The sequence below is a fragment of the Zootoca vivipara genome, chromosome 5 (assembly GCF_963506605.1).
Source record: "Zootoca vivipara chromosome 5, rZooViv1.1, whole genome shotgun sequence".
NCBI lineage: Eukaryota > Metazoa > Chordata > Lepidosauria > Squamata > Lacertidae > Zootoca > Zootoca vivipara.
This window is the reverse complement of record NC_083280.1, coordinates 50,613,620-50,640,943: the sequence shown is the minus strand read 5'-3', so window position 1 is coordinate 50,640,943 and position 27,324 is coordinate 50,613,620. Positions and strand designations below refer to the sequence as shown.

Sequence of the window (27,324 nt, the reverse complement as noted above, 5' to 3'; positions counted from 1 at the left end):
TATGGCGCTGCTCATTTCAGTTACACATACACAAACAAGACTTAAGTACATATCTCATTTTATGAACACCTATACTTTCTATAAATCAACAATGGTAAGTTGCTGGCTGCAGGTTCTCTTGGACAGCCAACCACAAACCAACTGGTCCTTGAGTCCGTTTGACGATTAAGTTACCTGATCCAGGGTATATTGTCCAACACTGACTTCACCTTTGGCAGGAATATATTCATCCTGGTTAATTCCATCGTAATCTTTCAATTTCACACTAAGCTTATTAATATTACTTAGAACTTCTGGAGTTTTGACTTGAATGTAGAATTCACTTGGATTAATGAACTGTGTTACTGTTCCCTAAATAGAAAGAAAGCCATATAGCAAGAAGATTGTCTACAATGCTACATGTCATCAGTCAGCATCACTGCCGTTTACCTGCTGGTGCCTAGGCTGGGTGGGTGCACACAATGATTTATCCTGACTGCAGCTACCAGGTGTGGGACAGGTAAAAATGGGATCAGCTCCCAGGAATTCCCTAGAACAGTTAGTGGAGCAGTTTTGATCCTATTGGCTTACATAGTTCAAAGGGGATTGCTCTCTGCACCCATCTGCTCCCTTTTGATCGGATGGTTGCCGATGACAGCAATGATGTCAGGTGATTGACAGGTGCTTGTTGCTTTCCTTCTGTCAAAGCTGGACTGCAGAAAGGAAGGATCCCACCTGCTGGATCAAGTTCCCCACCCTTGATTTAGGTTATACAGGGAAGAAAATGAAAGCATTCGCTTTCTAATCAGAAAACTTCAGCAATCAAAACAATAAACAAGTCCAACTGTGTTATTTAAGCAATATATTCTCTCTCTCACACACACACATGCACACACTCTCTCTCTCACACACACACACACTTTGTTGTTTGCCAGCTTGTGGTGTAGGGGTGGGCAGGATAGGGAGGGCAGAATAGACACAGAACAAAACAGCGGGTTGAAAGCAGAACTTACCACTATTTTCATATTTTTCTTCAGCTCCAGTGTAGTCAGATCAGAATACACAGTTTTCTTGCCCTGCTCTTCTGTTTTGCTGGTATTCATAGATAAATTTTCCTATTGTAAACAAATTATTTTGCTTGCTTACTAAGCAGAATATGCAAATACTGTATTAACCTGTTTCAGTGATCTAAAATACTTAAATCATGTAAAGAAGAAGGTAACTTAATGAAAGTTAATGGAAGTAATGATTCCTGTTCGCTCCTTCCCCCCCTTGCAATCTATATCCAGAAGTTGGAGAACCCTCCTGAGTATTAGATCGCATGCAGAGCTCTACCAGTCAGACAGACTTCAGCTGAATTTCAGGAAGTTCCACTTTATATCAATCAGCTCTCCATGATATAGTCCCCTAAATAAATTTTCAGGGAGTGGCCCACTGACACTGAAACCCCACTGGCAAGGGAAGTTTGGACTGCAGTGTAAGAAGGACCGAAGTCAAGGGTAATATTGAAGACTATAGTAGAAATATTAAAGTCATTACGTGTCTTGATGGTCATGTCACCCACACAGTACTTTTACAGAACAGAATAAATGGTATTTTGAGATACCACAAATGTAGTACTATTCACCTGTTATAAGAGGCAACAGCTTCAGCAAGAACAGCAGAATATACTTCTTGTCATTTTAAAATGACAAGAATTGAGAGGCTGCTCAGAAAACAATAAGGAGTTTGCATAAAGTGGGAAAGAAAGGAATTTATCGTATTTAAAATTCTTATCAATAGAGAAAAGGCAGTGAGAGTTGAAGCTAAAGCAGAAAAGACAACCAAGAAAATGTTTGCAATTAGGCACTCATTAGCTGGATAGCCGTCGTGTAGTTAAAATTCATTCCCTGCACACTTCCATAGGACACAGTGCCTATTCACTGTAGCCACATCATTTTGCAATGTGCAGTAACTGCTATATTGATAAAGATGTGGGGTGTTCCAATTTTCTCTAGAAGTAGGGAAGGTATCACAAGAATGAGTGGAGTGACCAGCTCCCAAGTGAAGGTTGAACTGAGTGTTATTGGTTAGGATTCAAAACAACCAAGTGATTGCACTTAAAATGCTTTCTTCTAACAGAACTTGGAATAAATTTAATTGCAAAAGGAGTTGTTTGTGCCTCTTTGAATGCTGTTCAGAGGTCCATAACCCTTATAAGAAAGAGGTTTTTTAGACACAAGGGGAGGCACTATAGCGGAAATGGAACAAAAATACTGTAAGCTCACTGCACAATGTGGAGGCAATCTCATGGTTCTCTGGATTCCAGTTTATCACTGCAGGGTGACAGAAGATCGCTTAAGCAGCTTCAAGTTCTCTAATGCCAATAATTCACTGTACTGCTGACCAAAATATACTATTTGATACACACATGGTACCCGCACATGGTAATAATGCCCTCTCTCCAACCACACAAGCGAACAACTCTAGTCATACCTTTTTCTTGATTTCATCCAAAGATTTTGTATTATCTTCAACTTTATCTGCACTAAAAATGAATTCTGTTCATTAGTATAATTGTTCTGTAAAGGTCAAGCAGTCCTGAATACACTCAAAATTAACCCACTTAAAGCAGTAAGCATTTATATGTTGCTGAAGAGACATAAAGTAGAGCCAGTTTATAAAGCCCTTTACGATTTACTTATCAGTAAACACTGAAGGCCTTTTTAGGCCTAATATCTCTGGTTGAATTACCGTAACTCTTTATTAAGGTAGAATGAGCATTTTAACTGTACACTACCCACTCCATTTGCATGCTGGCTTGGTGCCTCAATCCTGGTCTGTTTAAACCAGTTTCTCATTATGCTTAGTGGGGACTCTAGTTTATTAACCCTTCTTAAGACACAGTTTGACTCTGTTTGTAAACTAGGTTTTCCATTTGTGACCAGTGTTCAAAACTCCCATTGTTCTAGGCGCACTTTGTGACAGGGTATTTCATTAACACGAGCAGCTTCTGAGTTCAGGGTGCAATACTGCGCCTAAGATTTCAGATTAAAACAGCAGAGTAGAAGGAAAGGAAGACCTTTTTCTGCCTCCCCACTTCCAGCTACTCTCTGAAGACTGGGGAAGAGACTCTCTTAAGAATATTAGGGGGATGGGCAGGGGAAGGACTAGACCATGTGAAAAATGTATATAATACTTCAGAAATATTTTAATATTTCTTCATTTTCAGCTTTGTATTCTTATTTAAAAAGTGTGCCTAGACATTCCGTTGTTGCGCCCATAACCTAGGTTTAAGGTGCCATTTAGCTCCTAGTTTTCATATCTGTTTCTAACACTGTTTTTGACTTAATGGGACATGGGCTGGGATGGTAGTGCTGAAGGTGGTGTGATACAAGGTGAGGAAAGAGAATGGCTCAACATTCATTCTAAGAATGTTATATTCAAACACGGTCGTAGCAATTTTCACTTCCATTCTTTGGGGACAACATACAACCTCAAATTCCAAAATAAATAAATAAATAAATAAATGACTACATATTCAGAAATGCAATACTGCATACTTAGCTACACAACAGTAACCAGAATTTAGAGGATACTTGCTAAAACTCTTCATCACTACAGAATTACAATCATCCTATAACACAGGGCCCCCAAACTATGGCCCGGGGGCCACATACGGCCCGAAAGCCTCTTTTATCCGGCCCGCAACAACCGTGACGATCCCCACTGCCTGCTCTTACCAGCACAGCTGCCCACTTCTGGGCCTGAAAAAGCACCGGAAATGGCTTGTGCACTTGTCTGAGGAGGCCCATGCACATGCACACAAAGCGTGCATTCCTGTGCGCTCCCCGCCCTTCGGCCCGCTGCGCAATCGGCTCTGCAGGCACTGGCCCAAAGCCAGGTAAGTTTGGGGACCCCTGCTATAACATCTGATTCAATTTTCTGAGTGCTATTATTGACACAGCCAAAAGAGCCATGCATATGCGGGAAGTATCAGAAGAGAGGGTAAATTCTGCAGGGGGGAGAAGTACAAAAGAGGGGAGGACCCTAAAAGGGAGACTACCCTAGAAACTAGTCCAATGAAGACTGAGTATGTGTTGAATGTGGACTGCTGTGGGTGGGGAAGAAAAGCGAGTAGAGTAACTAAAACCCAAACATAACCACCCCAACATTTTGCTGCAGATCTCACTTGTAATTCTACAGCCCTTTGCAGTATACTGTATATCTTAAGTGGTGGCTCCCCGACTGTGGAATGCTCCTAAGAGAGGCTTGCCTGGCGCCATCATTACATGTCTTTAGGCACCAAGCAAAAACATTCACCTTACCCAGGCCTTTAGCCATTAAATAATCTATGGCCTATTAAAGCCATGGTGGTGAGGTGGGGAGTACTGCTATTATGAACATTTTATTATTATGATTTCTATTATTATGGTGTCTGCTATTATGCTTTTTATTATTTTTATTATTATTGGTGCTCCATAAAATGTGTTCTTAATGTTATACACTGCCCTGGGAACTTTTGATAAAGGGTGGTGTATAAACAGAATAAAAAACATAACATAAATAACTAAATAATATCGAATTGAGACCTGGGCTTTCTTCCAAGGACCTCAAGATGCTGCAAATAACATGAGTTATTTCCCATTTTATCACCAAAACAAACCTGTGAGATAGCTTAAGTTGCAAGATCATGCTGTAGTCCCTTGCATTTAGTCACATAAAATCCGTGGTGGCCCTAAATGTACATGCTAATGCACACAAAGTGCTTGAGCATCATGATCTGAATGTGAACCTATGTATTCATCTAAAATATGAGCAGAGGTCTGCTTAAATATACAAATGACCACTAACGGGAGCTATATAAACAAGAGCAGCCCTGCTGGATCAGACCAAATGCCCATCTAGTCCAGCCTGTCTAGTAGCCAATCAGATGTCTATAGGGAAATAGATACAAATCCAGTTATCAGAGGGAAGATTCATTTAACCTATAAACTTACTTATGTTGAACTAGCTTACAGACAGCACTATGCATTTGCCAGTCTTTCCTTTGACACTCCACCGAACAGTAATATATCTGCTTACACCGTGTGCATCTCAAGGACCCTAAAGAGATTAAAACAGCAACACAAAGTGTTGACATTACAGTATGTAATCAGCAATTTCTGATTCAGTATCCAAGATTTTCTTCTGTGTTCCCATTAAACTGGTGGTCTTTAAAGTCAACTGCACATAGTAAAATTATGTAATACTAAGCCTCTAGGTTTGAAAATCTTTATTATCCATTGGCATCATTTTGAAAACATCAATTCCCCCCTCCTTTGACATGGAAAAATGTAAGATGTTAATCAACATGGATAAGGTACCCTTACATTTAGATATTTCTGAGGTAAAATATTAAATATAAGTATGGTTAATTTTTATTTGTACGCAAATTAAGTTCATTCAAGCATCTTACTTACAGTATCCAAAGCACTCTACACACAGTTGCCAAGTAATCATTCATACATAATTCACAATTTTTGTTCAGATGTTTCAGTTGTGGTTGAGAAATGATGGCTTGTCTAAGATCACTAAGTAAGTTTATGGTAGATGAAGGACACAGGCTTCAACTGACACTTGAGTTCACTTTCCAATTTATAATAAAAAAAAATCATAACTTCAATTATTTTTTAAAAAGTTTGCAAGGTAAGAGTTTGCACTGCTCTATCACAGATTAGATAACAAAAACCTACCAAACATTCTACAAAAATGGCATGTGGACCGATGTAATTGTTCACAGCCTGTGGATAAAGTATTGTCAGGAGAGCTTTGTAGTCTTCTCTGCTTTGCATGTTGTAAGGCTGAAGCATGCACCTGTAATATACATTTAGAATTGTTTGAGCAACTTATATGCCTTAAAATAGTAAAATACTGCCACATAAATAGCAGAAATGGAACCGGCCCCACCAAATCCTATTGTCACATCAACAAGGGAAAACACAAGTACTATCAGGGTTAACAAAGGAAGCTGAAAATAACATTGGCATTAAAGGACACATGCAGAGGAAAATTCAGACTCAAATCTTGCAAACTCACAGGATTTATTTCATTTGCTGAGGATGGTAGGAAGGTACTGGCGCCATTCATGGCTTCTGATTTCCCTACAATATAGAATAGAAATGTTTAGATATGACCTAGTGTTTCCAGTAGTAGAAGGGGATATACAATTAACCCAGTTGGATGGTTCTTGACAACCAGGTGGAGTTGCATGCGATGCAGAATTAGAAGTTACGCTGAATTCAGATGGACTTACAAAGTACAATATTGCACAGCATGAAATCAATGCTTAATCATGAAACATTTACATTAACCACCACCTAAGGTTGGTAGACTATTCCTAAGCAAGCTCATAATGCGATAATTTAAAGCTGCCCATATGTAAGCAGAACTCAAGAAGGCAACTGCAAGATTATGGTTAAGTATTAGCTACTCATTGTTCTTAACACTTGCAGAGAAGTGATTTGATAAGCTTCCAAATTTTCATTTATAGTAATGGTTGATTCCCCCCCCCTTATTTTGCTTAGACACCAACAAAACAAAACTATGTGTTTACATCATTTGTTACAAAAATACAAAATTAACAAAAAGTAACCTCCTAAGTTCTGACAATAAATCTTCTTGCATATACATCTAACTTCCCTTCTTCTTCATACTTCCTTTAATATTTACTAACTTGTTGCAGTTAATCAGCAAGTAATGGTTGATTTTCTAATCAAAGAAAACCTAACCTTCTGCACAGCTGAGCTTCAACACTGGAGCCTGGGTGGGTGGGTGGTGGGTGGTAAACGACCGAGGAATGACTTGAGACTGCTCATACGATACAAAAACTGTAAAAACACAGCACAAAAATGTTTATTGAAGAAAAGCATTTATTATATAATACATTTTAAAACTGAGGAAGTGCACAATTGGAACAACTACTAGCCATTTCCATTTCCAAAGGTTTCAAAAAGAAAGCAATAAAACAATTTAAGTACTATAAGTGAAATTGCAAAAGCAACACACAAGATTAAAGGTATTAAAACTATTTTAAAACGAGGTATTTTCCTACCTCTCAGTTCCCCTCCATTCATTTCTGATGTGGTTCTCTGTCTGTTAAAGCTACCATGGCAGCCATCATAGCTGTTTTCACTTGAATTACTGCTACGAGTTTCAAAAAACATGTTAGCCTGCTCACAAATCGAGAAATTGTTGAGGAATTTTGAAGTTTTATCTTCTTCATGTAAAGAGCTTTTGAAGTTGGGACCTGTGCTGGGACTTTTCAGTGATTCATTTTGAATTTTGAGCTCTTCATTCCTTATAGAACGATTTTGTGCCATCCTGTGTGCATCCATATCAGAACAATTCCCTGACAGCTGTAAAGTTATTGTTTAGCAATGAGGAAGATTAAAAGAATAAAAAGCAATTAGCATCTAAAAGAAAATGCATTGAATTTTTAAATATTCAAGACCAAGATGTCCTAAGCAAATTTTCATTCAATTTTCTGTATTCTTTTTAAATTAAATATAAAAGTGGAATAAAATAAGTTATTCTACAGAAAATACAAAAAACAGTTTTAGCATTAATGTCTTCCCACTAGCTTCAAACAAGCACATTAGGGATTTAACAAAACTGCTGGAACTCCTGAAGCCTTGGGGCATGTCCTCATATTTCATGGTACAATCCAGAACTCAGCCAGGTAGCACGACGGCTCAATGGAGCAGTGTGCCACAACTGCAACCCTGCCACTCATTCCAGAAGGATGTAAAAGGGGTGGGGAGGCAAATTGTTGCACCAGTATGGAACTGGGGCACATATCAATCTTGGATCAGGCCTAATGCAGTCATGTGACAGCAGTGGAACCGGTTTGGGATCCAATGTTCCAGCTGGAGGAACAGGGAAGTCAGTTCAATCCAACCAGCCCAGAACAAAGGAGGTATGCATTGCTGTGTTAATGTCCTTGCTGAAACAAGTGAAAGCAGAAGCTGAGAAAGTGGCATTTAGCAGCAATTCCCAGTAAACTATCTTGCATATAAAGCCAGTTATCCTGTTGTTTTCTAATAAGGAGAAGACAATGAACACCATAGCTGTCAAATGACTTATATGAACCAATCCAGTTCATCTAAGTTTGGACAAAAGTCATCAGCAGATAGGCAGAAATGCAGGTGATGCTTCCACAATGTGACTGGATACTGCAAATCAACTTTACAAAAAAATAAAAAGTTTAATCTTTAACTGGAAAGGATGGATTGCATCAGCAGAGCTTGGCTGTTACATGAGCTGTACATGTACTCCTAACTCCCCACCGATCCACCTCTTGTATACGGCTAGGTCTGCACACAAGTGGGAAAATGCATTAAAAGCCGAGATAGCAGGGACTATAATTTCATTTCAATATATAGTTCTTGAATGCCTCCCACTAGATACAGCTTTTGGATAATCCCCTTCTCATTTAAAATAAGAGAAAACTGTGCAAGAAAAAATGGCAACTTATAGAGCGATGCTAATAGAGTCCTTTCCATGCTGTTCTTATTTTCTACCTGCAGGAAAATATATCTCCCCCCCCCTCTTTTCCTTTACAGTATAGAAGCCCTTAAAAGAAAACCTTATGTATCACCTCAACACTCTTCTACTGAATGCATACCGTAGATATCGCCCTCCAATGTCCATTCATTCTACGTGTCTTAAAACAACTGGCTGGCATGCAACTAAGTCTTACTCAGCATAGAGCATTGAGATTAATGAACCTAATTTGGTAGTGTTCATTAACTTCCATGAGCCCACTCCAAATTAACCTTAACCAAACACCACCTGATCATTTTACATCGTGCAGAATGCACACTGGCGAGTCGGATTTGTGCATGCCGTAGAACTTAGTGAACTTCGATCACTCAGTACTCTTTTCACAAGGACGACAGGTAAGGGTAGCGTGCCTTAAGTCAGGCCCATTAATTTCAGCGGTTCTACCCTGAGTAAAACCTGAATACCACCTCACTGACCCAAAGCACTTTAACTCAGAAGCAAGCTACCTGATTTCACCAGGACTTAGTGAAATCAGATAAATGTGAACCAAAATCGTGGCATAATATCAACTACTAAACAAGCCACACATGGAGGCGAACAACAATGGCAAGGCATATGTGGGTTCACTGTTAAAACCAGGGACAACAAACCCGGCACTCTCCCCACGTCTGGACTCCCAGCTCCCCGTGACCCCTGACCATTGGACAGGGCAGGATTTGGGTTTAATGAGGCCCTAAGCTACTGACACGGGTGGTGGTGTGGTCTAAACCACTGAGCCTTGGACTTGCCAATCAGAAGGTCGGCGGTTCGAATCCCCAAGACGGGGTGAGCTCCCGTAGCTCAGTCCCAGCTCCTGCCAACCTAGCAGTTCGAAAGCACGCTAAAAAGTGCAAGTAGATTAACAGGTACAGCTCCAGCGGAAAGGTAAACGGCATTTCCATGCGCTGCTCTGGTTTCGGTGTTCCGTTGGGCCAGAAGCAGATTAGTCATGCTGGCCAGAAGCGTATTAGTCAACGCCGGCTCCCTCGGCCTGTAAAGCGAGATGAGCGCCACAACCCCCGAGTCGTTCACGACTGGACTTAACTGTCAGGGGTCCCTTTACCACTTTACCTTTTAAGCTACTGAAGGTAATGGGGCCCTTTACATGTCCAGCTGTCCTTGGGCTGTTTTTTGTGTTGAATATATGCTTTATGGTAATTTATGGGCCTATTACTTACATCATAGCAGCCTTCACAACACAAACACTGTTGCTGTATGTAGGTTTTATTTTATTTGTTTTAAATCTATTTTGGAAAAGGACATCCAGGTTATTTTCCTTTAAATTTTTTGGGGGCCCCCAAGAGAGTGGGGCCCTAATCTATAGCTTGTTTAGATTATACGTCAATCCGGCACTGCCATTGGGCAATGCTGCCCAGGAGTTGGGAGTCCAGAAGTACCTGGAAACCTACAGGTTCCCCATCCCACCCCGCCGCGGACCCTGCCCTGAAGGGGGCCTAGCGATGCCCACCCACGCGGGGCCCCATCTGCGCGCGTTACCTGAGAGGCCTACCTACTCCCAGCCCCGCGCTCCCGGAGACGGAGCGACGAGGACAGCTGCTGGAGGCCACGAGGAGGTCTTTTAAACCCAGCCCTTTCTCCTCGATGAAAAACCCCGCCAGAAGCCTAGAAACGCGCTTCAGCTCGCTGCCGCCACGTAAAGAAACAACGCGCACGACGAGGCGCCCCCAACGACGCCTCCCCGACTCTCTCTATCCGCTCCGGGCGCCTCGTGCGCCGACCTCCGAAGTTTTATGCCTAGCTTCGCACCACTCCCCTCCCTCGCGAAAACTGCCGCGTAATCTCAAGGGCGCATGCGCTTGCCTCGCGGGCGACAATGCGCTCTGGTTAACCTGAGGGGGAAGGACTTGGGGGGCGGCGGCGGGGGGGAGAGAAGCCAGAAGTGGGGGGTTAAGAGAAGTTAGGAAGGAAGGCAGTTCGCGCCGTTTCTGCTTTGCAGACGCATGCATGGCCGCATCACATCTTTTGCAGCTTTCCAAACCGACCAAATCCGGCCGTCTGTTCTGGGTGCGAAGGGGCTAATAAAAAAAAAAAGCGCCACATTGGAAGTTCTAAAAACATTTTATGTCGTGGATCTTCGACACGTCCTGTCCTGCTGTTTTCTGCATCATTTAGGTTTCCAAAGGGTCATCATTTAGGTTTCCTGGTGGTTTTATGGACCGCCTTTTGCACGTTGCAAACTGCGCGCACCCGAGGGGAATATTATATGACAGTGATTTTGTACTAGGCTCCAGTGCTACACATCCTCATCGTCGTCCTCCTCTTTTATACTATAAAATCGTTTTTTAATTTAACAGGCAATCGGTTCTTGCGGTGGGGCTGTGAAAGTTTTTGCAGCCTGACTCAGTAAACAGCAGCTCTAATCCCCTGAACCCCGTGCGGGGGGAACCTGAACGGACGCATTCAGCGCAGGTACCAGGGAGAGCCATCCCTTCCCTTCCCGGTTCCCTATTGCTCTTGTTAATGGCACGCCCGTGGCAGATAATAAAAGCTGCACAGCTTTCTTGTGACTCAAGCTGTTAGGCAACGCGAGGCAAGGTGCGCGAGCCGGAGCACTCTTTCCTCCTCTCTCCTCCTCCTTGCAGGCGGATAAACCAAGTCTCGCCCCGCCTCCGCTCCTCCTCTCTCAGCTGAAACCACTCTGGTGTCTGCGGCAGCCATCTTTGTTGATGTGTCAGCTTTCAGTTCCTCTTAGGAGCTTGCAGCAGGAACAAGGGGAGGAGGGAAGGACGACCCCTCGTTACTATTAGCAATGGGAGGGCAGCTACGGTCGCCAAAGATCTTCTGGTTTCCAGCTTCCTAGCAAACTGGTAAGAGCTATCCTGGCAGGGCGGGTGTTTAGACGTGATTTTTTTTGGAAACACAAGCAATGTGGATTGATATAGCTTGTGAGAGCACCTGTTACTAGGCAGGAGGAGTGGGGTGGGGATAGTAGATCTTGTTTGATGTGTTTTGTTTCCCAATTGCTTATTTAGAGTTTGGAATGGTTTCGATGCCCCCGATGCTGAACCTTAATCTAAGGTGCTTCCCGGCATGTTTCCTCCCTCCCCCCCTGCGAAACATTTCTTAGCATAGTAAAACTAGGCTGCCTGTCCGTGTTAGGTTTTTTTTTTTCATTTCTTTTAACCAGATTTTTAGCTAAAAGATGGACTGAAGTTCCCCCTCTAGAAATTGGAATAAAAACTGGTGTACAGTACATGCTTTACCAGGAAGTGAAATAATAGGTGAGTACCTTGCCCTCAAGGTCACACACACACACATACACATCAGTGTATCATACTGTCTGAATTCCCCTGCTGGTTCACATTTCAGAGATGCCTTTGTACAGGTGTGTGGGTGTCAGCTGTCATTAGAAAGCTTGTCTGTCTAGTAGGCTTTTTGTTTATACATCAAAAGTTGTCAGGTGGCCAAATTGCTCAGGACCTTTAACATTCTGATCTCAAATACTTGTGGTTCTTCTCTGAACGTAACACCTTTTATGAATACTGTACACAACATCAGTATTAACAAGAGATGCTGAATAAAGTATTGTTCTGTCCCATGCAAAGCTTGGGAGGGATTGTATTTACTGGTTTCAGCTTTATTGATGTCAGTTTATTGTGAGATGTGGAATTGGTCTAAATGTACCGTTAGTATAGGAGCAAACAATGCAATACTTTCATTCAGTTAAGCTTCGTAGCTCTTCTTGGTTCATCTGCTGTGCTCTTCTGTTCTGCATAATTTGCTTGCATCTGAGGCTTTCTCTCTCCTTTTTTGAGGGCCTTTTTCTCAATGGAAAATGTTTCTTGCTGTTTGTACCTGCTTCAAAGCATTGAGACTAGAAAAGCTGTTTTTCTATCTTGGTTTCTGCTTTTTCTTTCTTCTGTTATCAGTTAGTAGCCTTTAGATATTGCACAGCAAGTGTTTTTGCTAATCATCCTCCTGAGATTTAGAGCCTGATTCTATATCCCTGTTTGTTTAGGAGTAATGCTACTGAATTCACAGGCATTTACTGCCAGGTAAGTGTGCATAGGACTGCAGCCTTTGTTATTGTCTTTGATTTTGAGCTATTAACAATGGGCTCTATGGCTTCCATGTTGGAAAACCAGAAGGCCTTATTGCCTGTAAAACCATACAATATTATGAATGATCACTTACATTATGGCCCTGGTCCCAGAAAGCAGTTCATTCACAAAACCATTCCACACAGTTTTTCCACTGTATATTTTAATGCTGCTACAAGTGTCTTCCTGGGCTGACTTTGTGACAGATAAAATCCTATGTACTGAAGCATTTGTTTCAGTAAAGTGCCTTTTCTCATTTTGGGGTGGGTGCCTTTCCCTTTGTTAATAACATTATATATATATAATATAGAGCTTGGTTATTGATGTATAATATCCACATAGCTTAGGTAAAGGTTAGGGTTGTCTTGTATTTCAAATTTGATCTGTACACTTGTTAATTGTTGTGAGCCATGCAAACAAAAGAACTGTTATTTGAAAGCCTTGCTGTGATGTGATTCTAAGGCCAGCTGGTATGAGCTGCTGCTACTAGATCTGTTTATTTTAAAAATATTTATTTCCCATCTTTCTAGGCAAAAGAGAGATTCAAGGCAGGTTCCCAAAATAGCAAAAATAGTCCAACATTTATTAACATTAAAGGATATGTAAAGAAGAAATACTGAAAAGTAAGCCAACAATATTGATAGCTGAAATAGCATAATAATCTCACCTCAAAAACTTGGCAGAACAAAGGTATTTAGGATTGGTCTTAAACATCTGGAATGAGTGTATAAGATGTTTCATAGCACCTACTGCACCATTCCAGTGCCGTGATCTGTAATACTCTGTTGCCATTTCAGGCCTGTTTCTCTATATTCTTTGCCTTTCTATGGTTCAGTGTGCCCAGAGCATAACTGATCAGAACTTATTATTTACAAAGTTTTAGGTGTTGCTGCCAAGTACTCATAGTGTAGGTATTTGCAGAAAGAGCTGTGCGCTACTGCTTATCACGCTTTATCCAGCTGGAAGTGGAGGGCCAGTGCTGAGTCTTGGACTCAAACAGTTGAGGGTTCAAAATGGATTTAGTGTAAGGGCCCTCAGCTCTTTTTAATTTGCCTCTGACAGCTGTAGTTATTTCAAGCTGTTGCAGCTATGCATGTATATGTATATAGGATCAGGTTGACAGGTTAACTGCATTTTGGCAAGTGTCTGAATAATAAATATATCTCTGCATAATGTCTGTTACATTAAAAATACATTCTCAGTTTTAAGCAACCATTTTTAGATTGAAAAAAGGAGCAGATTGGATATAGTAATTTATTTTGTCAATAAACTATTTTAATGCCTGTTCCTTTTGGAACTTGATTGATTGGTTGCTACCCCCTTACTGTGCTATAACCCAACATGAGAAATGAATGGGGATTAAATGTTGAGCTGTAAATCTCCTGTTGACAGAAAGGAGCGAAAAATAATGGAAGAGAGTTACCTCTCAGAAATCAGTGGTTTCTGATCAGAAACATGCTTCTGAGTTTTTCTACTAGGCTACCACACCCTTGCTTCCTATCTAGCTATTATTTGGCTCTGTGTAGAGACTTAAATATCATTTATGATAATAACCATGTAAAGAATACTTTCAGTAGAAATACCACCTTTATTAGATTTATGTTCTACATTGATACGTATTTTAGTTAAATCCCGACTGCAGTTTGTAAATCCTGATGTTGCCTATCCCAAACTACCAAAAATAAACATGAATAACAAATCCAGTTTCTGGAAGATGCTTTGACTTTGATTTTCCTGGGAAATGAAGTTCTAAAGTTCAGGGAAAACGCCTGTGTATGCTAGTTCTGATTTATTGCATGGGTGGTAAATATAAGATTGTGTTACTAGATGCTCTTAAGCTTAAATGAAATACAGAGATGGGCCATGTAGGGCTTTCTCGGTCATTATCAGTGCCCTGAACTAAGCATTGAAGTAGTGGTGTCATGAGTTTTCAAGCAAAGACTCAAGCACGATCAGGCAAGAACATCCTTGCTTGAAACCCCAAACAAACAAAACGCTACTCTCATCAATCCTATGGGCATCTCCTTCCCAAAGGTCCAGAAACTTACTTTGGGGCAGAGGAAATGCTGGCAGATGCTCCGCTCCCAGAATCCTTGGCAGGAAATAAATGCTATATTCACCATTTCTTCTAAGGAGAACACCCCAAAGGGCTTTCCCTTGTGGAAATAATGTGGAGATTGTAATTTTCCTGCAGGAGTCCCTGATCAGAAATGACATTCCGCCAGGGTCTACGTCGGAGTATCTACTGCCTGCACCTACATCTTTTCCCCTGCCCCAAACTGAGTTCCTGAACTTTAGGAAACCGGGGAAGGCAGTGGATGCTTTGTGAGCTCTTTAAAATCTTTGTGACTTGGTTGTTTAGAATTTTCAGAAAGGCCCAACCCCTTTGTGAGCACACAGTTGGGTACTTCTACAACACTGGAACTTTGGTATCATGTATTGATATGTCCTTGTGTATTTTTTTGAAAATGGTACTTACTCCCAAGTAAATGCATATAGGATTGCAGTCTTGGTGTCCATATGTGCAAAGTTAGAATACTCAGAAGCAGATTACCTGGTAGCAATGACCATACTACAGTGTGCTTTATGAACATGGCAAAGGAGGATGACTGCAGGTTTTGTTGTTCATTTGCAAGGGAATGCTTGTTGACAAAACACTTACTGGGTCCACAAACAGTAGAAATGCTGTGTCCACAAACAGTCAGTAGAATAACTGAAGGCGATTTACTTGTTATCATGTGATTTAGCAATGGATACCAGTTATTTCAATATCTTGGTGTAGCTGATAATATGGCTATGTATACAAAAAGAGAGGTGCAAGAACTTAAGCCTGCCAGGAAGTGATGTCTTCTGCCATGAAAGCCCTGACCCTTAATTCTCAATTTTGTGGAGGACTGGCTATGGCTACGGAGTGGTGAGGAAAAGTCACTCTGCCTTTGTTTTGAGGTGCTGTCCTTTATTAGTAAGCAGAGGGTTGAACACCTGCTGTGCAATGCAATCTTACACATGTCTATTCAGAAGTTGCACAGACTTCAATGCCACTTACTTCCATGTAAGGGTGTGCAGGTTTAGCTATCTTTTCTGATGTTGGCTCTTGGGCAGTGATGAGAAACAAGCTTTAACCTTTGTAGCCCTGCAAAAAGGGAAGGGGGAGGGAACCAGTTCTTTCCAGTCTTGCAAATCTGAAAAGTATTGGATCATGGAGCCTAAACTGCATAATAAGAGAGTTGTGTTCTGCAGAATGGGCAATGTCCCAGCTGCTAGAGGTGTACACCAGCCACAAAATCTGACTTGTTATTTGTACCTTGGGGAAGCAGCCCAATCTATTTTGCAGCTGCTTTGTGTATTTCTATTTCGACTAGTTACTCAGGACCAAATTAGACATGTGAAAAATGAAGCTGTGCTCTTCCTACCCCTCCACCCCACTCTGGCTGTCCAATGTACTATAATGGGGAATCTAAACATGACTAACTTATTTCCTCTCGCCAGAAATGGATAGAATTTTCAGGCATAGGAGCCCCTCCAGAGTGGATTGAGCCTGTCAAATAGTAGCTTTTGTGCAGAGCACCAAGGTTTGTTTGTTTTTGTTCTTTTAAAAGAAAATTAGCTTATGCCAGAATTGGATGCAATTTACAGACACGATTGCCCATTCTGAGGGAGAGAAAGCTTGCTAAATTTCAGAATGATTGCTACAGTGGCTCTGCAAATAACAAACTCACTGTTTTGTGGTGGGTAAATTCATGGGGAAAAGAAGACCTGGGTAGGTGAAAGAACGTGTTATCTCAAAGGTCATTGGTGAAAGGTGTCATTATACTGCACACACAAGGATACAGCCTCTTCTTAGGTACTACTGACAGCAGAACTGGATGCTGACCGTTGGTCAAAACTTTTCTTGATACATCATATGTATTTCTAGCCAAAATAAGTTTAAAAGCCAGCAACAGCCTAAATGACAAAGGGACTGCTCTGTACCTGAGTGAAGATGGTGGGGTATTGTTTTGACCCTCTAGTCTAGGTTTTCTAACCACAGTGAATTAGTTTTCCAAGGCACTCCAATCACATTGATTTAGGAGATGGATGCTAAAGTAACTACTAATAATTGTGTTTGCTGTTCTCATGGATCTCATGCCTTCCCCTATGTCAGTCAATAGAGAAAGAGATTGACAGAGAAAGTGGGAAAGAGAGAGAAATTTCATAGAGAATGAGCAATGTTCTAACACCACTACTGACTTTTTTAAAAATGCATTATTGGTTTGTAACAAGAATGTGACTTTCAGCTTTGTATGTTATATTTCATACTGTATTTCTGATTGCAAACCCTTAAATATTCACAGATCTGTGTGGTCGCATAACTTTAGTTTACCAAAGATTTTCCTTCCCAGCTATTTTATATAATGCTCAGTTGACTTGTTCCTGGTGTTAATCCATTTCGTTAACTATTACCTAACATTGGATTGGTAAAAATACAGCCCATGTAGTTAAGCAGTATACTGTAGTGAACTTTACCTTGGAAATCGTCTATAAGCAAATCCAGAACAGAATGCAGATCAGGTCATTCTAGGAAAAGTCTTATGGGATGACTCATGGAGGAAATAAAATTAAGAAAGCAATATTAAATATTGAAAAAGTAGTGAGATACTGGAAGCGAAGAAATCTACAGGTGAGCTGAGGGTGTATAGCTGCTGTTGATGTTTAGCATCAGTCACTAGATAGTTTCAGGCATTTCATCTTAAAACCAAAATGGAGTATTTGCAACCTTAGTCCTTTTTTTTTAATGAAACAAAATAAGAATGTAAAGAAAAGGCTGTCTATTAATTTAAAACTTGGGTAATTTTTAGTATTGCATTTTGTTTGCTGTCTGTGGGCTGTGTTGCATGCGGGTGGAAGAATGAACTTGGAGAACTTACTTGGGCAAGGTCATGTTCTGCAATAGCAAAGGGACAGCAGATACAGCCAAGTGTAGTCTGTCCAGAATTATTTATTTACTGATGACACAGGCATTCAACAAGCAGTGTGGAATAACATATTTTCCTATTAATACATGTGCTCTGTTTAGACCAGGATTTGAATATTGGGAGCATCTTCCTTGCCTGCCCATCCTCCTCCTTCACTTCCTAGTTTGTAGTAACCATAGGGTTTTGTGTGTGTGTGTGTGTGATGCCTGAATTGGTTACCACTAGGCATAGTTTAGCTTCAAGTCCACTTCAAACCATGACTCCGACTCCAGTTAAGAGCCATGTTATGGCTAGTTTGCCAGATAGGCCCGGAGATAATTTCAGTATGTAAGGAGGGGGCAGCTTGGTACATGTGACATCTGAATGTGGCTAGAGTACTGGGAAAATGTTAACATCTCTATGGAAAATTGATCAGTCTTTAGGAAAGACATTGAGATCCCAAACAACCATTAAGAATGCATAATTATTAAGGTTTCTAAAAAGAGAATGGAAAGGTTCAGCCAGGAAAAGAAGTCAGTTGCTGATTGCCCGTGAGCTTTCATACAGTATTTGTGCTGTGAAGGGCAGTTATTTGTGTGAAGGGCAATTCTTTATAGTGTTTGCTTTTCTGCCCCAAGAAATTCTAAAGGACATTGAAAATTCCCACTCCTATTTTTTATTCTGTACATCAGGGTTCATCTTTATCAAGTTGCATTGGTGATCTGGCTTGTTTATCTTGCTTTGATGCGTTTTTTTCAAAATTGGGACCAACAGATACTGATGAAAGTAAGCAACGTTGAATAAAATGGTGTGGTACTGCCTCAGCTTCACACCTCCCCTCCCCCTTTTGTTAGCAGTAAATTTTATTTTGTCAGTACCACCCTATAAAATATGTTAATTTTTTTCTTCTTTAGATCTTGTTCCTGTTTGTTCTAAGGTTTTTCCCCATACATCTTTTACCAGATGTTTAGAGAGTGATCAGTGCTATTAACATGCTACTGTAATAGGCAAGGAAATAACACTGATTTCATTTATTATGTTTATGTGCTTGTCCTTTTGAAGTGTAGTTATACTGTATTTTTAAATATCTACAAGGACTTCTGATTTTACTAACTGATTTGAAAGAAAACATTGCATTTAAAGGGACAGCTTAAACAAATTTCTAAAACAGGCCTTATAGCACAGTCTCTTGAACTTTACTTTCACAATAAGCTATAGAAGCTTTGTTCCTTTCTAACAAGGCGCAGCTCCCACTTATCTGTTGGGAGCAGGAATAGTCCACACAAAGGTTACACTTAAACAGCGTAATGTTATTTCTTTTAGTATTGTGTGGTGACACTTCAAATACTATTAAACTAAAAATAATACAGATCTTGGGCTTCTAACTGGAATAAAAACATTTTATTTGTACACTTCTTTATCACTTTCTGTGACGGCAAAGCAATATTTGTTGTTTGCCAAGAATTAGAAGATACCAACTATAAAATAAAGTGCTGGCTATAGAGCATCCTGTTTACTTTGCTTTTTTGACTTTAAGACATCTAAGAAAGAGAGGAAATGAGCTATTTGTTTTATGCTCAGTTGCTTAATGTTCTGTCTTAAGAGATTTTATATTTGGATTGTAGGAAAGTCTTAATTATATATATTTAATGAGAAAACTATTCTACTAGCAACAAATAAAAATAATATGCAGGTGTACATAAGGAAGCTTCTTACTATATGTCTTGAAAAGTGCTTTGTCTATCTTTCTGGCCTCTATGGGTTTGGAGACATCTCAAGTTATCATCGTAACAATCCATTAATCCAGGGGTTCACAGTGGGTAGCTGGCAACACCTTACCTGCTTATTTGCTGATGACATTGCCATCATCAAGACCCAAAAGCTGCTCTTCCAGAGGTAATTGAAACTATAAATTATTGTTGGGTGGTGTTGGGTTTCTTTATAAACTATGACAAATCAGAATGTGAACTTGCAGACTCAACCAGACTCAACCTGATATTAGATGATCCACCAAACGTGTTCTACCTCCTTGCAATGTTTTGGGGTTCTGATTCCTAGGAATCTAAACAAATTGCTTCATTTAAAGTACCCTACTTCCACCCCGCAACATATTGTAGAGGATTTGAAGGCTGGGCAGGCTTTGATTTTTTTCTATTCTGGGGATGGTGGCTGCTGTAAAAATGGTAGCACAGACCAGAATCTTGTTTCTATTTCAAGTCCTGTCGATTTCACATAAGAAGAGTTTGGATTTGATATCCTGCTTTATCACTGCCCTAAGGAGTCTCAAAGCGGCTAACATTCTCCTTTCCTTTCCTCCCCCACAACAAACACTCTGTGAGGTGAGTGGGGCTGAGAGACTTCAAAGAAGTGTGAATAGCCCAAGGTCACCCAGCAGCTGCGTGTGGAGGAGCTCTTGGCAACTTCTTATTTATTGCTGCAAAATTAAATCCAGCCTGGGAGGCTGGGGAGTCCTTCATTTACCAACATATTTTGATGCCTTTCAGCTATGGCAAATGTTCTGATGATTTTAGCAGATTGAGCAACATCTTGGGTTGCACTGGATGTACAAGATTCTCCTTCTCTCCCTCTAATTGTGACCCCCTTTTTGCTCCCAAAGAGGTCAATATGGAAGTCTTTATTACACTATAGATATGTGGAACAGAAGGTGTAAGAAACTAGCCTCCATACCCTCATCCTTACCCATCCTTACCCTCATCCATACCCATACCCCTTCCTTATATACCACAATTTCAGGCTCAATATAAATTAACAGTATCTAATATTCTTTCCAACAACCTGCAAGACTGTTATGAGAACAACATGCCAGTTACAGAATCACAACTCTCGGAACACTTGAAAGATTCAGGAGTAGATCAGCTACATATCAAATCAGACTGGCATCATCTTGAAAGATCCTATGTTACATGGTGCAGCCACTAGAGCCCTCGAACCTTATGAACATCTAGCTGTGGAAAGCACCCAAAAAGGCAGGGTCTTTCCACTTACTGCTTTGAAATCGGTGTGAGAGATGAACCCTATAGGTGAACTGAAAGATTCTCAGTGGCTTAAGATCTGGTCCACTTATCCCTTTAGGTCCATGTCTGCTAACATTAGGGAGAGGTTCAGTGCTGGTTTTTAACTCTGGTCTGACTAGCTCATACTGTAAGATCTGGTTCCCCGTTATGCTGGTGGGGTTGTAAGGTACGAGGAACATATTTGCATATGTGGTGGAATTGTAATTATGTACACAAATTCCATAAGCAGGTTCCAATTGAGATAGGTAGTATTGTTGGCAAACAAGTCACCTTGGATGCTAAGCTATGTCTCTTATCTATTTTTGATGGTGACAATGCCAACCTTACTTCTCAACAATTAATTCTATATCTGTTGGTTGCTGCAGATATGGCAGCATCTTGTTATTCTGTGGTTTAAAAAAGTCATATTCATTGCCATTTCTGAAAAACTGACTCAAAAAAAATACTTTGCTTCTGCTTGGGAGCCGTTTGTGATTTATATGACCAAACAATCTCATAGTTGGCATATTCCCACTAAATAAGTTTCTTTGGCAACATTCATGAACATTTGGTATGGTTGGTAGAAATATGAACCTTGCATTGCACCATGGAATATATTTTATGCCATTCATTCTTTTTAAGCTTTCTATGATTATTATTTTATTGTAAATTTATTCTTCCTGTTTTTAAGTACAGATAGGATGAACCTGTTTAATCATCAGCTTGTCAAATTCAACCCTTTGGAATGTTCTTTATTAGAGCCACTTAGGCTGTAATGTTTTTATTATATGTGATATTTTATATGTACTGTATATATTTTAATTCATAGAATCAGAATTGCAGTGACCCCAAGTCCAACTCCTACAATGCAGGAATATCTACTAAAGCATTCAAGACAGATGGCCATCCAACATTGGTTAAAAACCTCCAATGAAGGAGAGTCCAAATAAATTCTACTAATGCTTTATAGATATATATAGATTTATACATACCCCAATTTGGCACCAGGGTTCCTGAGGTGGAACAGGCAGTCTAAAGTCCACAATTGTATGCCAGGTGACATTTTGAGTCAAGATGGTTTTCCAAAATGTAACTTTGCCCAATTTGGCAGGACAGTTTCAAACTGCATTGATTTGGATGCCTCTAAAGATACTGTCATTCCAGTTTTACATGACAGCTCCCAAGATCAAGGACTAGGTTTTGGTATATGGTTAGATACCATTGGACATATCCCTCCTGTCTTTTTCTCAATAAAGGTCATCCATAAAGGTAACTAAGGCTGATTTCAATCCCATACTGTGGTCTGCACCCAGATTGGAGAGGATCTAAATAATCAGTGTGTCCGATACGTTTATATTTTAATCAGTTTCTGTGAGATAAATGTTAAATCACAACACCTATCATAAATGTGTTTCAGATAGGCAGAGAGATAACAGGTTTTAATAGGCAATATGTTTTAAGCTGGCATTTGAAGGAAGAAGAAAGAGGTAGTATCACATAGGTTTTCTGGGAGAGAGTCACATATCACATGTAAGGCAATGCCTTAAACATATATGCAGTAACCCCTGTTATCTAGTAACACACCAGAAGAGCCTTTAAATGTAAACAAGTACAATGTCCATCAGTTCTGTGAAAGATCAATTAATTGCAATGAGTACAATCTGCTTCTATCGCCTAGAAGTCATACTGTCTGAAGAAAAGCCATGGACTTTGTCCCTTCATAGGGTAGAAAACAGGAAAAGCTTTTTACATTTTTTCACCATCCTATCTGGTAACAGGAGGGTGGGTGGAGTTGGCGCAGCTATATGACCTGCCCAGTAGCAGGTCTTTCAGGAGTCCCAAATCAAGACATTTTGCTTGTAGTAAACCCCACTGACTAGTCACGGCAAAGGGCGGGCCAAGTTTTCAGTGTGCAGTTAAGCCTTTTGTTGATTAATCAGTTGAATGCTGCAGCTTGGTCATTTGGCTTTCAATATGCCACTTGAGGAACCCAGCTGCCCACTGACTTCCCAAGTACTGGAAGCAAAATACTCTTATACTTTACATTTCCCAGCATGAATATAGGACTGTGAAACAGTTCTGATGAGTGGGGAATGGATGCGGCATGCAGCATAAACCTTACCTCTGGGAGTGGTAGGGCAAAGTGTTACTGCCTTGTGTGTTTGTACAGACATAGCTCATTAGAACATGGGTTTTCAACCTTTTTGAGCCCACAGCGCCCTTGACCAACTATATTCTTTCTGCAGCACCCTGTGAGGCTCAGGAGCCGTTATTACCCCTTGCCTGCAGAGCTGGCAGTCTCTTGCCCTTTTTCGAACACGCTTTTTTGTGGAGTGTTCCCTCAGCCTCCTCTCCTCTCCTTGGAAGTCCTCTGGGCAGCCACTGCTGCTGCCCCCACCCCCACCCTCATAGAGAAGTGCCTCCTCACACTGCCCCACAGAAATCTGGGACTTGTCTGTCCATTCCTGACACCAAGGACTGGCAGACGGACTGGCTGGCCTCCATCCCTTGCCCGCTTGCTTGCTTACTCCGAGGCCATCTCAGCTCCTGGCAACCAGCACCCCCTGGCCAGCCCCAGAGGGACCATTCACCTACAAGTCTACAGCTGTGCAAGACTTCGGGAGGCAGAGATGTGAGAGGCCATCAAAGGAGGGAGGGAAGGAAAGAGGGACAGAGGCCAGTGTTGCCCATGGCACCCCTGACCCCAGGGTCAAGGCACCCCAGGGTGCCACGGCACCCTGGTTGAAAACCACTGCATTAGAAATATTTGGTTAAAGAGTTAAATCCCGAAGTATCTAACTTGCCCTTTTTTTTAGGTTTGATGACTCAATCTATGCTGATACTTATCTGTTTATCTTCGGTGGTTGTTGAAACCGATCAGGGTTATTACAGAAAAAAAATGTTTTATGACTCAAAACTATTTTACTCTTGTGTTTTCTTCCCAGATTCTTGGTGGAAAGATGGATGAGCAATTACAAGAAGAGCAAAGTCCTCTGCATCCAGTCAACATTTCAGAGACTCATGACGTATCTTCCAGCTCATCAGCTGTTGAAGAAGCAGAGAAAACACTGGGAATTCAGGATAGTCTACAGATTGCAGACACTGGAGGTGAAAAAATCCCTTTGAGCATAGAAAATAAACAATTGACACTGGATCCCAGTTCAACAGCTCTTGATGCAAGTGGAAATGGGGATGTTGTTGATGCACAGCTTACACCAGACCATAATGGAGATGGAGGTGGAGATTGTTGTGCTAAGCCATTCAGAATGCAGACAAAAGAGGACTGTTTACCTATGGGAGACTGTAAAGGACAGGTTTCTAAAACTGATGACACAGATCGATCCCTGGTACACCTATTGCATGATGATATGAAAGAGCCTCATGGGGTCTGCTCAGAAAGCCCTTATGACACAGATTGTACTAAGAACCTTATCTCAACTATTCAGAATGCTTCTTCTCAGGAAGCTTTGTTGGAAGAAATAGAGTCTGAACTACTATCGACGGATTTGCTGAAAGACCATAAACTTCCAAATGGGGTGTGCAAGAGTGATGCTACGTTGGCTGTACTTGAAAAATGCATGCAAGATAAATATCTGCAGCAAGAGCACACAATAAGGAAGTGAGTACTGGGGGAACATCTGCACGTAGATCATTAAACATGAATGTTATTCGTTACGTATTGTGGAGTTACAGCTTTGTGCTGTGTAACTATAGTGATGTCTTTGTGGCTAAATGGTTAGCTTGGGCAAACATTACTTGCAGGAGCATTTTCAGTAGGCGGAGAGGTAAATTCGTATCAGTCCATAAAGTGACCATATGGTTTCCAAAGCTGACGTTAGGTAAGGCAATCATGTGCCAAAATTCAAATAACTGTGTGTCAAGTGTTCTGTGGGGTTTTAGATTTCTCTCTCTCTCTCTCTCTCTCTCTCTCTCTCTCTCCTTCAGTTGATGGAGTCAGACATGGTAACTGTGTTTGAAACTGAGTAGCTTCAAAAATAGTTTGGGGTTTGATATGCAGGTCTTCTGTTTAATGGATAAAAGTAAATTCTAATGCCTTTGAGGACCAAACTATTCATAGGCGTAGCCAGGGGGAGCCAGAAAGGGGCAGCTGCCCCCCCCCCCCGAAGCAAAAAATTAAATGGTTAAGGCAGCAGCCGAGCAAGGAAGGCAGGCATCCCGCCGGCGACACAGCCGCCCAGAAGGGAAAGGGCTCGGCTCTCGCTCTGACTCGCCCAGCTCCAGACCAGAGAAGGGGGCTGCAGTTCCCGAAGCTGCCCCTGGGGGCGCGGGGAGTCCTCAGGCTGGAAAGAACTTGCAGAAGGACGCGCTTTCTGTTTCTCTGCCCCTCTCTCTCTCTCTCTCTCTCTCTCTCTCACACACACACACACACACACACACACACACACACACACCACCTCCCCCAGCGGCTGGCCAGCAATGCTCCTGCGTGTAAAAAAGATGAGTGATCCTTGCTGCTGCCCCATTAAGGTGAGGGATCTGCTGCAAGCTCTCTCTCTCTCTCTCTCTCTCTCTCTCTCTCTCTCTCTCTCTCTCTCTCTCTCTCTCTCTCTCTCTCTCTCCTGTCTTTTATCCCCAGGAGCATTTAATCCTAACCCCCTCTTCCTCTTGTGACACTCTTTAGTTCACTTCCGTCTGGCAAGTTGTGAAAAATATTACGATAAATGGGCTCAAAAGTTTTGCTTTTTAATATATCTTTTTAGCAGCACCTCCTGTGCCCAGCCACATAAAAGAAGGAGCTGTGAGCTCAAATCCAATTTGCACCCCAAGTACAGTAGATTTGCCTGGGGGCAGGGATTAAATTTGCATCTTGCAAATCTGTAACATTCTTTGGTTTCAAATAAACAAAAGGTGCCTTTTGCAAGCCACTCTCTTAAGAACTGGATGGTTGGAAGGGACCCCGAGGGTCCTCTAGACCAACCCCCTCCAGTGCAGGAATCACAGCACAAGCATCTCTCACAAAACAAGTTTGTTCCATCTTCCCTGTGAACAACCCTTCAGATACAACAGAACCATTCACAGAGTTGGAAGGGAACCACCATGGTCATCTAGTCCAACCCCCTGCAATGCAGGAATCTTTTGCCCAACATGGGGCTTGAAATCACAACCCTGAGATTAAGAGTCTCATGCTTTACTGACTGAGGTTTGTTTATGTTTCCTGTTTTCTTTTCCCAAGCAGAAATAAAGTGTAAGCGTGGTGTCAGCTCCCTAAAAAAAGTCAACAACTCTGGGGAACCCTCCCAAAAAAGGTTGACAACTATGGGAAAGGGAGCTTTGCACCACGGCGCCGGATATGCTTAAGACGGCCCTGTTCCCCCTGGTGCTTCATTTTAATTTATTTTTGACATCTAAGCAAATATCTACATCCCCAGCCCTCTTCTTCCTATTTTTCTTTTCTGCTGCATTGGTGGTTGAGTTTTAATTTTTGTTTCCCCTCCCGTTTTTCCTTATTTATAATAAAATTTTGGTTTCATTCGCCTTTTCCGTGCTGAAATGTTACAACCTAACGACCATGGCTCCCCCCCCCTAGTTTTGATCCTGGATACGCCCCTGATAACTATTGGTTACTGTATGTTAGTCCAAAAGCCCCTTACCATTGCAATACACTCCACAGAGGGGTACTTTGCAGTGAGGATTTGGGGGGGGGGCACACACACAGAATGCTAAACCCTTTCCCTGTGAGGTGTTTCCTTATTCTCACTACCACAATTGGATTCTAAAACTATGTTTGTAGTACATTTAAATCTAGAACATTGATGGGCAGGAAAAAAACCAACCTGGCAGGAACTTTATTCTTTCCTTGGTTTTCTTTTAACTGTGTTTCATTCAGGTTAAACTAAATTGATCTCATTGCAGTTTACCTCTGTCCCCAGCTTGTATCCAAGAATCACTTTGCTGCTTGGACAAGGCAGGGTACATCAGGTACCAAACCCCTCTACCCACTGCAGTTTCGCATGCCCCCTGAAAAGCAGCTCCGTGGGGCTGGGAGGCCCTCTGGAATACTATGGGATATTGTGCAGAGGGCTCCAGTAGGTAGGGGTTTTGGCAAAAATGGGATGCCCCTGCTTTGCCCAAATGGTAGTGGGTTCCACTACTGGCAAAGCCACTATTGAAGACAGCCGCTGGTACTTTAATATTAGAGGAAGACTGCAGTTATTCGTTGTAGCTTATTTGTTACCTCATTTGAATTACTTTTAGCGAGGGTTTAAAACAGGCCTGCAGTGATGTAGGGTTAAACATACCAGTTGCTTCTTAGTACAGCAATTATTAGAACTTATTGACTAGGCATATGATGTAGCACAACTACTTGCATGCAGACATCATTGAAATCTGTAGTATTTGTGCATGTTTTAATGTAGTTACCAAAGAAAAGACAAATATGGTGACTAATATGCAGATCAGGAGGATAATCCGAACTTTTGGCCTAGGACAACATTATTATTATTTTGTCAGAGCTTGGAAACCTGAGGTGTTGTCCAACAGCCTTTGACAAGCTGTGTAGGACCCTCCTTCCTTTGGGTCTTCTTCCAGGCTTGAAGCCTTACATCACAGAGCAAGAAGAGAGAATTAACAATTAATTGAATGTGTTGCTACTCAACAAGGTTATCTAATAACATGAAATAATCAGAAGCACAATAAAGTGCACTAGAACACATAAAAAGTCACTAGAATCTTCTGATGAAGGAAGAAATGGATGCCACAAAGACTTAAAAGGGAGGCCAAAATCAAATAAATTATCTCCTCTGCTTTTCTGGT

General features: G+C 41.3%; 2 protein-coding genes across 6 annotated transcripts in view; one reads left to right on the top strand and one right to left on the bottom strand.

Moving 5' to 3' along the window:
* Window positions 1–6,096, bottom strand: part of TDRD1 (tudor domain containing 1) — a 30,258-nt gene extending 24,162 nt beyond the window's left edge. Inside the window, exons 1-6 of the mRNA XM_035132521.2 lie at window positions 6,037–6,096; window positions 5,694–5,814; window positions 4,959–5,064; window positions 2,455–2,506; window positions 993–1,094; window positions 175–351 (exon numbers count right to left, since the gene is read on the bottom strand). Of these exons, the coding sequence (XP_034988412.2) occupies window positions 175–351; window positions 993–1,094; window positions 2,455–2,506; window positions 4,959–5,064; window positions 5,694–5,814; window positions 6,037–6,087 (609 nt within the window). The 5' untranslated portion in view covers window positions 6,088–6,096. The remainder of the gene's footprint in view (window positions 1–174; window positions 352–992; window positions 1,095–2,454; window positions 2,507–4,958; window positions 5,065–5,693; window positions 5,815–6,036) is intronic.
* Window positions 6,097–11,182: 5,086 nt separating this feature from the next.
* CCDC186 (coiled-coil domain containing 186) overlaps window positions 11,183–27,324 on the top strand; it is a 44,215-nt gene continuing 28,073 nt past the window's right edge. Inside the window, exons 1-3 of one of the 5 annotated variants that reach the window (XM_035132455.2) lie at window positions 11,183–11,369; window positions 11,690–11,783; window positions 23,496–24,169. In XM_035132455.2, the coding sequence (XP_034988346.1) occupies window positions 23,511–24,169 (659 nt within the window). In that variant the 5' untranslated portion in view covers window positions 11,183–11,369; window positions 11,690–11,783; window positions 23,496–23,510. The other 4 variants (XM_035132453.2, XM_060274755.1, XM_035132454.2 and 1 more) reach the window with 4 other exon arrangements.